Genomic DNA, 13,017 nt, shown 5'->3' on the forward strand with positions numbered 1-13,017 from the left:
ATCAATGATGTGGACTGCTCGCCTAGAATCAAGCCGTAAATTCATTGGGCCATATTCATCTAACTTGTGTTTCATTCTAGCTTACCTTCACAGCTGGCTCCAGATTCCGATGATGACTGACACGCGACTCCAACCGGAGGGTTCCCTCCCGGGTGATTGTTGATGGCCACAAGCATTATGAAATCGATGCCATTCTGGACTCGCCATTCTCTCGAAACGCTTTGCAATATCTATAGTTTCTTGGGTGGGGTATCCTCGGTCATATAATCAGTGGGTTTATGTAGAGAATATTGATGCCCCCCCATTGATCTCCTCGCTTTCCATAAGTCTTCTTCCTGCACACAGCTGGGAGGGGAGGGAGCTTTCTAGGAGAGGCGGAATAGCTTAGAATTTAGGGTAGCTGATGTGTGTTTCCTGTTCAGGCATCCTGGCCTTTGGCACATTTTCCTGCGCAGGATCAGCCCTGCGTGCCCAGAGTGGCTGGGGAAAGTGAAAAAACGGTTTCTTTTGCGATTATCATATGTGTGTGTGTGTGAAGCTTGCTTTCTTGCATCGTGGGAATAGGTTTGGGGAGGCCTGGGAGGAGCCCCATGTTCTGTAAAAGAGGCTGCCTATTCCCGGGAAGGTCAGTAGAATCTGCACATTAGCGCCGTACTGTGATCGCTGGAAGTTTATTATGAATAAAGAGCTTTTCTAAGTTGCTGTATTTCGGGTCCTTCGAGGTTCCTTACAGTTACTATGTGAAAAACGTGTTTCTTTGTTGAATCCATGATTTTATTGCTCTTTACTCAAAGATTTTCAGAGTAGCATGTTTGGACTCTCTGAATGTCCCCCTAACAGTGGCTGTGTGCATTACGACTTGGTGAAGTTAGTACTTCATTATGAAAAGTTCATTGGCATACACAACTGTGTGACTTTCTTTGAAAATAATCATGTTTAAATCACTTGTCCGTTAGGAATTCGACTGACAGATAAGAAGTTGGGCCCCCTGTAATTACCCAAAGGACTGTAATTAATTCAGTGACTGCCTGAATTTCCCTGCAGAAGCCAGGAAAATAAGTGTTCAGAACTACAGTGTCATGTGGCATGTAAACTGCTCTTTGTTTCTCAGAACTGGAGACAGCAAGAAGTCTGCCTGGGGTGATTTAAGTATAATTGAATCAAACCTTTGACTTCAGGCTTAATTCATGTGTTCACCTGTTCCCTATTTAGGACAATGTAACCATAGAAAGTTATCCTCTTCTTTTAACCAAAGGTGGCACACATTGAACAATAGAAAGTGCTAGCACCACAGCAACAGTATAGGTGTGTTACTGCTATAGAAAGAAACTGGGGAGCCTATTATCAGAAAAATTCGTGGTAATTCCTCTAGGATGCTGATATTAGTGATGGTGGTGTTACTGGTTTTTTGGACGTGTTGTGGGCAAGGCGCGTGTTATTCAGTGTGCTGGTGTGTGATAGCTTACTCCATTCTTCTTAAGTATCTTTCTAGCCAGGGAAATCTCTCATCAAGCCAGTGCTCCTTGTATCTCTCGGTGGACCATTTTTTCCCACCAGTCCACAGTAAGACTTCAAGTGCCAACCTCCTGGGATACTATCGGAAGAATTTATTTATGTAAATTGAACAACATTTCTTTTAAAAAAATAGAATATTCCCCAGTTTATATTTCCTACCTGAATAATCATACAAGTGCTTTCCATCACATTTTGTTGTTGCAAGTATTTCCAGAGATTGTGTCAGTGTACCCAGATCTTGCATCATCACCATTGTTATTACATATAGAGACATCTCAAGGTGGGAGGGAGGTCCAAGTCAAAGCCAGTATTTTCTCTAAAGAAAGAAGTTGCTCATGATCCTAGGCAAACTGCGGATTTGGCTAATGTGATAGTATCCAAATATGTGGTAATCATGGTGCTATTTTATCAAGATACCTAGCATGATGAAATCAATTAAAATGCATACCTTCCTTGGCTCTGTGGTGCTTAGCATATGATCATTTAATGCTACACTTAATAAATCAAAATCATAAGTCACAAACTTTGATCCATCTCTTAATGCTCAATGTGTTAATATTGTTATATTGAAAGAGATCAAGCTAGATATATGTTTACTAAATAATACTATAGTTGTAATTATTATATACATAAATTATTATCTCCGTATTTTCTAAACTTATGTCTAATCGGGCAAATAATCTTATGAGAGACTGCGCATGGCGCAAGGATCAACCCTTGGGTGCGCATGTGGATGGCATCATTCAAACCTTGTATGCAGCTTTGTGGCACCCTAAGGACGACAGAGATGAAGCTTGGCACCTCTCTGCATCTAGTGATAGTTGTCGCCAGCAGAAAGGAGGCTAACAAAGGCAATAAGCAAACTTTTAGAGCCACAGAGGGGACTACCCCCTTCCCACAAAAATGAAATCAATCTTAGCAGAGGCTACCCTCAAAAGTATAAAGTGTCGCTTTTGAATGAGCAGTGATTTGGACCAATGACTTAGTTATCTGAACTAGTGAATAAAACCAATGAAACCCTCACATGTTTATCTTGTGTGACACATATTTCAACTTGAGGCTGGGGATGAGAGACAGGTGTAATTGAAGGAGATACATTTCTGGAGTCTGGGGCAAAGTGTAATAACAGTATGTTAAGCCAGTCATGGCTGTACTAGAAATATGAACCATCATTCCGTGGTATTACATAAATAGCTAAGTCTTGAATAATTATTGCCACAATAGTCAAATGTTGTCTGGTGATGTTTCAATGCAACATCAATCAAAAAAAGGTTTTTTATGGTTTAAGCCTGCATTGTAATTTCAGCTAAAAAAATTATGTGCATGATGTGCAAACAATAAATCTTTTATTTTAAGGACAATTCCTCAGAACTACAACAAAAAATAATAACAATTGGCTTTTGGTGGCATTTGCTGTCAAGGAGATCAACGAAAATCCACAGATCTTGCCAAATCTCACGTTGGGGTTTTACATTTATGAAAGCTATATGAATCCAAGATTGACATATCGTGCTGCTCTACAGCATATTTCCCCAAGGAACAGATTTGTCCCCAACTATAGGTGTGATATGCAGGACAAGGTAGAAGCAGTTCTTGAGGACATTCATACAGAAAATTCAGAACTTGTCCATGAACTTTTGAATATGTACAGGATCCCACAGGTAGGCATTTGGTCTGGGATACATAATTTTGCCAGTTATTTACCTGTACCATTACAAAGTAGATGCTGATTTCTTTTTACATTCTCATGGTCTGATTTAATCTGTTTTGTTTGACAACAGAATATGGTATAAGCATTCCTTTACAGATATTTCTCGGCCTTTCTACCTCTTCATTTTAGTATTAATCTCTGAAGTAGTTCTAGGTGTATGTTCTGAAGGGAATTTTTTTGAAAAAAACCATGCATTAAATTCATTATCAGTATTACTTTACATACTCTATGCAGTTCATAGTGCATTCAATATTTCTGGAGTGGTTAAACTTTGTGGCTGGTTTATTTCTACTCACAAAGCATATTCTGATTTGAATTCTGTAACATTGCTGAATAACAGTTCAATTGTGCATTAATATCAGTCATTTCCAACGGATGGGAAAGCACAGTTTGGGAACAAAACACAGTCTATTCTTGGCACATTACTACAGATATCTCAGAAATAGGATAATGTTTGAGGATGAGCTTCCCATATCATAAGCCCTGAAGCAATACAATACAATAAGCCTTTATTGGCATATACAGGATAGTATAAAAATACAGTTCCAGTTTAAAAGTGAATAGTAAAAAACTTCGGGTTTGTCATACATTCAGTTTACAAACTTCTGACAAAAACTTTGCCACTATAAGGCAACAATGAAAATCCTGACAATTTAAAAGCGTAACTACTTTATCTGATTCAGTGTAATCAATCATAGGGTCTATAGCTTGGGATAGCAGGCTGGATAGCAGTTCTTGGTATAATACGCAGTTCCGGAGAATGTGTGGGATGGAATCCAGCTGTCCTATGCTACCGGTACAAAACCTGTTATCGCTTGGAAGACCTTTAAGTCGTCCTCTACGAAGCCCTGAAGCAGAAGTGCAGTAATGAATAGTTTAAGTTTTTCTTGCCTTCAAACCATAGAGGACAGGAAGTAGGACCTATATGTTTTTGGCATTTGTGTGTGTGCCCATGTACTATTCGCGTGTTTTTTTCTAGCTCCTCTGGTTGACAGAGCAGGTTGACGCTGCTAATGGACCTTGGTGCTGGAGGAGCTACTTTGCTTTCTCTCTCACTGAAAAACCCTTTAGCTTCTCAACATTATTGCAATTGGGTGGGACATTTTTGCAGCTTTGTACATTCAGGTATGATTTACACAAAGGATCTGACCAGGTGGACAGATTTAGAACAGCCACGTTGACCCCCCCGCCCGCCCCCCCGTGCAAAGTGGCAATGTGCTCCTCAGCTTAATGGTTACATGGAAATAGATGTGAGTTTAGCCTGGTTCCTTTGATGTTGAGAGAAATGGTTGTTTATTTGCTGGCCTCAAGAAAAGTATCTCTGTTTTTCCCTGTAATGTCACAAATACATTTCTTTTACAAGGTAATATATTAAGGTAATATGAACTGGTTATTAGTTTTATATATTATCCCTGGTTTTTGCAAGCCCTGCCAATGGCTAGAAACTCACCATAATTCTTTTTAAATATCTCGTTCTGTTCTCTCTTATTTCTTATTTATATTTTTTCATATTTTATGGTCCTTACAAGAAACCGTGAAATATACCAATGCATGCACATGCACCTCTTTCATTTCTTAAATCTATCTTCAGATCTTATATGGTCCTGCTCCAGTGATGATGGATAACAGCCAACTCCCATCCTTCTATACGATGGTCCCTAATGAAACACAACAATACCTGGGGATTCTCCAATTACTTCTGCATTTCAACTGGACATGGATTGGGTTTTTTACTATGATTGGTGAGATTTTAGAATGGTTCAGGCAGAGGATGTTTCCTGTCTTTTCCCAGCATGGCATCTGTTTTACCTTCATGTACTCAAAGCCAGACACAGAACAAAATGATTATATGACAGACTTTTTGAAAAGCTTTTCAGAACTGTATTTAAAAATGTTGGGGAGCACCGCTAATGTCACCATCTTTGGAGGACAAGCTCGTAATTTTATACATTTCAGATGTACTATGCGATTAATGCAAACCAAGTACAAGCTGCCAAAACCAAAAGGTAAAGTATGGATTGTAACAGCTCATGCAGAACTGAAAGCCTATGGCAATGGAAAATGTGGGGATGTGCAAATCTTCCACGGCATGATATCAGTTGCAACTCACTCCAATGAACTTCAGGGATTCCAAGAATTTTTCAAGAGCAGAAAGCCATCCAGTGCGGAGGGAGATGTGTTTCTCAGGGACTTCTTGTCATACACATTTCATTGTGCATTCCCAAATTCAGTTCTGGGCTACATGCATCAGACTAACTGCACTGGAGATGAGACCCTGAAGGACCTTCCTGCATCTGAAATGAGCATGACTGGCCACAGCTACAGCATCTATAATGCGGTCTATGCTGTTGCATATGCTTTGCATGCTTTACATTCTACAAAGGTCAGACATGGAGAGAGAAGGAAGCTTCAAAGTCAGCAGCCCTGGCAGGTAGCTCCTCCCTTTGGTAATCTGGAGATCAACATTGTCACAGGCTGAGAGCATTTGCAACACAAATGTTCCCTCCCCTACACTGAAGTTCCAGAAGGGTCCAATACTCATAGGTTTTCTACCTTATAAAGGGTTATTGGGGCATTCTCTTGTGAGATTTTAGATTGTCTTCGGGCTTTTCAAATGTGGTTTTATTGTGATTTTATCATTGTTGAGTTTTTTTGTGATTTTTACAGTAACCTGTCCTGCGACCATGATAAACAGCAGAGAATAAGAGCCAATAAATAAATATATAAATACATGAACAAATAGATAAACACACACACACACACACACACACACACACACACACACACACACACACACACACACACACACACACACATACAGTGGGTGCCCAGTGATGGCCACATATATAATCATTTGTTTGGCTGTTTGAAACATCTGTTTGCAATGAACAAATCAGCTACTATTATTTTGATACGTGTTGCTTTTTGTTTGTTTGTTTCAGCCTATGTTCTAACAAAGAAGATTGCACAAGATTAAATTTTCATTAAATAATGTTCAAATGTCCTCTAAATTCATTGTCCATTCATTTGTGGGAGAAAGGATATAATTGTTTCTATTCCAGGCTCAGATCAGCTTATAATCATATTCAAATGAAAAGCAGATGCAATGAACTCTCCTTACAAACAATGGTGAAGTGCAAACTGGTGCTGATGTCACTTATGCTTTGCATGCCATGCATTCTTCAAAAGTTCAAGCAAAGATGCAAGGAAATAGAAGGAAGATTCAAAATCAGCAACCCTGGCAGGTAGCGCATCCCCTTTGTAATCTGGAGGTCAAAATTGTCACATGCTGAGACTATTTTCAACACAAATGTTCCCTTATTTACACTAACGTTCCATAAAAGTAATCCTTTATGGCATCATGTTCAACATGGAATCACTTGGAATGCATTGCTTGTGCCAATCAAATGAAGACTTATAATTAATGCCTTAATTTCCTCCAGTGTTTTCTGACAAAATGTCCTAATCCAATACAAATACATGCAGGTACATGTGTAATCACTAGGAAGATGTCAATTGGCATTTTCAGACTAAAAATAATGATATACGTAGCCATTTATTTATTTATTTATTTATTTATTTATTTATTTATTTATTTGTTTGTTTGTTTGTTTGTTTGTTTGTTTGTTTGTTTGTTTGTTTGCTTAATTCCATTTTTATCCTGCCAATCCACCAAAGGGCTTGAAGGTGCCTTACAAAATAATTAAAACATAATGCAATAATTAAAAACAATACAAAAATATTGCAAAAATAAATATTCACATATAAATATGAAAATACAAATATTAAAATTAAAAATTAAAAATTTCACTGAACAAATCATAATCACTGGCGTATTTAGACATAGGATGTGGTGGCCTCTGATATTTGGATTTTTTGTATCTTCAGACTTTTGTTTAATTTTTCAATGTAGCTTCATCACTTTCTTGGACGCATCTCATTTAACAACAGTGCTGGAGACCAGATTTCCTTTGACCACAACAGAGAAATGATAGCAGAATTTGATATTATCAGCTGGTTAACATTTCCAAACCAATCTGTTGTTAGAGTGAAAGTTGGCAAGATCTCTCCCCATACACATCCAGCACAAAATCTTCAGATAGATGGAGAAGCCATGGTTTGGCCCACCCGATTTAATCAGGTAGGATCCTTTTAAGCAAATATGGCATAATGGAATGGAAGAGTATCTATGTTCAGGGATGTTATCTCATTATTCTTTGGAAATTAACAGTAGGTGCGAGCTCTCTTTATCCTTAGGAATGTAAAGCTAGGGGGGTGGATTCAGTAAAACTGAACAGGAAAAAACATTTTTTCAGTATTTGGGGGGGTGGTCAGGGGGGTCATCATCCAAATAAGACAACAATACAAAGGAGCCAAAAAATAGATACTGAAGTTTGGAGTCAATATGAAGAGTTCAACTCTCAGCCACCTGCTTTCAAACACCACATGAGTTTTGGAGGGAGTACTGCGGTCCAGGCTCAGCTCTTTGCTGCCTGTAGCTTTCCAATACCACACTGAGTTTGAAGGCTGGTTGATGTTTTGCATTCGGGCTCAATAACCAAAAAAAAAACCATTTAAAAACTCTAGAAAAGCCAATATGAATATTCTTTTACTTTTTTAAAAAAAGTTCTGGATCTTTTCAACCAAAACCAGAAAAATTCAGAAAAAGAAAATTATGTAAACCCCAACTATTCCATGATAAAAACTCTATTGATTTGATTTAGATACAACCTTTGTCATTGTGCAGTAAGAATTGCAATCCTGGGTATGTTTTCTGTTCAGGCTGAATAACCAAAAAAACAAATTGAAAAAAATCCAGAAAAGCCAATATAAAATATAATGTTTCCCCATTTTATTTTAATTCTGGGTCTATTAAACCAAAACCAGAAAAATTCAGAAAAAGAAAAACGTGTCCTCCCCATTTTCAAGCCATTGTTACAAGATAAATACTCTGTTTATTTGGTTTAGGTACAACCTCTGTCATTATGTAGTGAGAATTGCAATCCTGGGTATAGGATGACAAAGCGAGAAGGGGAGCCATTCTGCTGTTATGATTGTATTCGATGTCCAGAGGGGACAATCTCTGATCATCATGGTAAGAGATGTACAGTATAGAGTCATCAGATGGGTTGGTTGTACCTTTATACAAATGTGCCTGCAAGATATGCAAGAAGTAAAATACAGAAAGGGCTCAGTATTAGATGCTAAGTTACAAAGAAACTGAAAGCTGGCAGCAAATATCATAGGCCAATATCAATTACGACACACATTCCTGTACTTGCCTCATATTTTAACATTGTTTCATGGTAGAATATCCACTCATCAGTTTCAATGAAGCGAGACATTGTTTCCATCTGATGTAGATGTCAGAAAAATGTATAGTGTACTGACAGTCACAGAAAACCCCAAGGAAAATCTGTATGCAAAAAAGTTTCCACTAACATCCACTAAATTCTGGGTGGGTTGTATCGCTGCTACTGTTTTTATTGGTTTCATGTATTTTAATGATGTTATTCAATGGTTTTTGTATACACTTATTTATTGACCTGTACGCCACTCTGAGGGGTGTAGATCAGTTCATTAAATTGAATATACAAATAAATAAAGAAATAAAAATTAAAAACCCTTTTGAGTCATAAAGTGGTTGTTAAACTGTTTGACAATATTTCTTGCAATTTGCAGTCAGGTTTCAAGTTGATGGACGTTCATCCACCATCAGACATTAATTATGCAACAGGAAGTGTTTCAGCATGTTTGTTAAATTTTTAATTTGAGTTACATTTCTAGTACAGTTAGTTTGCAAGCAAATCAACGATATGGGAAGTTTACTTGACTTAAAACACTGTCTCCTCCCTGTTGTTGCAGACATGCCGGACTGTTTCTGGTGCTCAGTTGATCATTTTCCAAACAAGAATCAGAATTATTGCATTCCCAAGAGGGTGAGCTTCTTGTCTTATCAAGAACCTTTGGGAGCTGGTTTCCTTTTGGTCTCTCTGTCCCTGTCTTTGATCACAGTCTTGGTACTTGGAATATTTATAAAGCACCACAACACCCCCATAGTGAAAGCAAACAACCGGAGCCTGACATACACTCTTCTCAACTCGCTTCTGCTCTGCTTCCTGTGTGCCCTGCTATTCATCGGCAAACCTGGAAAGATAATGTGTCTCCTTCGTCAAACTGCTTTTGGCATCATTTTCTCCACTGCAGTTGCTTCTGTGTTAGCAAAAACGATCACAGTGATTGTGGCTTTCAAGGCCACCAACCCTGGCAGCCAGATGAGGAAATGGGTGGGGAAAAGACTGTCCATTTCCATTGTCCTTTCCTGTTCCTTTATTCAAGTAGGCATTTGTATCATTTGGCTAGTAAATTCTCCCCCTTTTCCAGATGTTGACATGCATTCAATAGTGGAAGAAGTTGTATTGGAATGTAATGATGCCTCCCCTATTATGTTTTATTGTGTCTTGGGGTATATGGGCCTCCTGGCTAGCGTGAGCTTCCAGGTGGCTTTCTTTGCTAGGAAGCTACCTGACAGTTTCAATGAAGCCAAGTTCATCACTTTCAGCATGCTGATCTTTTGCACCATTTGGTTATCCTTTGTTCCAGCCTACCTGAGTATCAAAGGGAAATACATGATGGCTGTTGAGATCTTCTCTATCTTAGCCTCCAGTGCTGGCTTACTGGGCTGGATCTTTTTCCACAAATGCTACATTATTGTACTTAAAACTGAGCTGAATGACAAAGAACATTTAATAAGGAAAAAAATAGACAATGTGTTTTATCCATCTAAGGTTATGACATACACTGTAGTTTCATAGCAAAGGAATTATTCCATTAGAGTGTAAAAACACTTGTAACTTTGTTTACTTGTAACTTTGTTCATCTAGTGGCTCTTTGTGCAAGCACACCTTCACTTATGCAGGTCAGACACAGAACATTTTATTTAGCATTTTAAGAGCTAATAATTACAGGATGAGTAATTTCCTTCCTGATTTTAGCAGAAAACAGCATTTAGCTTTCTTGAACTTTTAGCCAAGTGACTTTTTTTTTTTTGAAAAGTGGCTGCAAGCTTTGAAGAAGTCAATATATGGCTCTCCCCAAGGCAGAATTCATACTCAGTATGGTTGTCAGAAGCCTACAGGATAGAGCCACAAGAGTGGCATGACTTGAAAGGTTCCATTTTAGCTCACCATGAGGTGATGCGGATAGTTTTTCAAAGGAATAACACCCCCCCCCAATAAAGGAAAACTAAAACACTCCAGCCCAAAAGGTCATCCTAAAATAACTTCTCAGTCCCAACCAGGAAGCTTAGCTGACAACTCTGTAAGAACATAACCATTCCATACGACAGCCCTCCTTCATGGTCATATGATCCTGGGTGGGAAGACCAGCTAGCCCAGGTTTGTGACTGGGAGGAAGAGAGGAATCATCTAATAACTAAAAGCTCTTCAAATGTTAACCAAAATTCTCCGGAGATGGCCTGCAAAAGCACAGTCCCCACGTAGGACTGCACAGAAGCCACAATGATGAATTGGTAACACCCAGTGGTGGTATTCAAATAATTTAACAACCGGTTCTGGTGGTGGGATTCAAATAATTTAACAGCTGATTTTTTTCAAGCACCATTTTCACAACCAGTTCTGCCAACGTGGTGAGATCCTGCTGAATCCCACCACAGGTAACACGACAATTGAGTAACATTTCAAAGACAAAACTAGTGTGGAAAAAACACTGAAGTAATTGTATGCACCTAAGTAAATAAGCTACATCATCCTTTCATGGCTATGAAATCATTTCATAGAAGGATAAGTATTGACACTTACTACTGCCACTATTGTTATGCAACTTTTGATAGGCCAAGCTTCTTTCATTTCAATAAGACTAAGTGGAGAGATTAGAATGCATGGATATGAAAAATTATACACATAGTTCTTGCACTATTCTTCAAACAAAAGACAGCTACTAATAAGGGGAAATCAGTGAAGAAGCTGTGAATTTTAGAAAGGATTCTTGAAAATTCTTCCTCAAGGCTATAAATATTGCCACTTCTATATGGCTTAGCCTAACGCTAAGTCACTCACCTTTCTAAAAACACAATTCTTTAACATTTCTTGGCATTTCAAGGGAAGGATTGCAGTTTATTTCTGTTTCTGGTGGTTTAAATGCACAGTTATGAAAATCTATAGAAACATTTCCCTCATCTTCCTCTGCCATGAATTATGAATTTATAGAAAAGAAACTCAAAAAATGCTTGATCTGGGAGTCTGAAAGAGTATCTGACTAGTTTGCATAGACTCCTTGGAGCAATATTTTAAAGTGCTTCTGAATAGCATCTTTTTCTAGCTTGGATTTTTTCCATGAAAGGAATAGAAGATAATGACAATAGTCATCTTTTTGTTACATTCGAGATATGTTATATAATTTTCATGACTATATTCACAATTTAGAGGTATAGTTAAGGATACCATATTCAAGTCTAATATGATGGAATATTAATTATGATGACTGAATTTAATGGTTGTTCTGTTTCTTGATTTATAAGAATGGATGGCACTAAAAATAAAACAAAGTAATTTAAATCTGTCTTTCTCTGTCACATGCACACACACAAAGACACCGGCAAGCAATGGTCAAGAAGCAAAGTTCACAGGTCACTGCAAGAGCAATGCTGAGTAAATGTTTAACATTCTCATTCAAATCAATCAGACAGTTTTCATGGTGTTGATTTAGATTTGTTGGGTTGTCTAATCTTCTCCTTGGGTTTCTCATGGGAGTCTCTTCATATGCTTACCGCCACGGAAATTTACCATCGACTAAAGACCAGACTGTATGGCCAGGAATACCAATCTTTCCTGAGTGCTGCGCAAATCTCTTGTTCCCCTCTATATTTTGGAATCACACCCCAGATATCTAGCCCTGCCGTATATTTAGAACAGCTTGTCAACTATAAGTACAGATGGGTCATGACCAGAGGAAGGTGCAACTCATTCCCCTCTGTCTATCTTCAAGGTCGTTTCCTTAGCAACCCATGAAGTGAGCGTGGTTGTCGGTACTGTCCCAACACTATGGACTCAATTCCTCATATCCTGCTTTACTGTTTGGGGTATAATGATATTAGAACCAATCTGGGAGCTTTACTACATCTAGAATTTATGTTTTTCTCAGGCCCTTTGCGCACCGCAACGGTGTGGGGATGCGTCGGCATAAACAATGTCGATGCACCCCCCCGGACCATTCACATGGATGGTCCCGGGGGGGCGGCAGGTGGCAGTGCAGCCTTTGCACAGGCTGCGCTGTCACCACATGCCTACCTTGTTTCCTGGCTTCCAGCTTGTCGTAGCCTGGAGCGATGACTCTGGAGTCGCAGGCCAGGGGGGAATGTCCCCTGGCCTCTGCAACAAGCCGGAAACCAGGAGACAAGGTAGCCATTATGGAAAGGGAAGGGGAAATGCCGCCTTGCAGCCGCTGCTGTTCTCATTGCAGCGTTTAGTAGCTGCTGTTTCCGAAATACCTCGCTCAGGGAGCGAAGTTCGGAAACAGCGGCTTCGCGCCACTCAGGGGTTGCGAGGCTGCCGCCACTGTGATGCGGCGGTGGCGGCCATGCGAACCCCTCCCCAGCGATGCTGTTTTTTGCATCCCTGGGTCGCTGTATTCCGCCCGTGCGGAAACAGCCTCAGACAAACTAAAAATGTCTAAGCTATTGAACAGCCCTCAAATAGAAATTTCTGAAGCAGTTGCCACATTTTTTATCTGTGTTCTACATGATGTGTAACAATGATCCTGTTATTGTACTT

The 13,017-nt window shown here is 39.1% G+C and overlaps 1 protein-coding gene across 1 annotated transcript; it reads left to right on the top strand.

Moving 5' to 3' along the window:
* Window positions 1-5,189: 5,189 nt before the first annotated feature.
* LOC125444232 (vomeronasal type-2 receptor 26-like) lies at window positions 5,190-10,041 on the top strand. Its single transcript, XM_048516665.1, has 4 exons — window positions 5,190-5,657; window positions 7,140-7,367; window positions 8,195-8,321; window positions 9,092-10,041. The coding sequence occupies exons 1-4, from the start codon at window positions 5,190-5,192 to the stop codon at window positions 10,039-10,041; spliced, it is 1,773 nt and encodes a 590-aa protein (XP_048372622.1).
* The last annotated feature ends 2,976 nt before the right edge of the window (window positions 10,042-13,017 follow it).

Source organism: Sphaerodactylus townsendi, linkage group LG15, assembly GCF_021028975.2.
Source record: "Sphaerodactylus townsendi isolate TG3544 linkage group LG15, MPM_Stown_v2.3, whole genome shotgun sequence".
NCBI classification, from domain to species: domain Eukaryota; kingdom Metazoa; phylum Chordata; class Lepidosauria; order Squamata; family Sphaerodactylidae; genus Sphaerodactylus; species Sphaerodactylus townsendi.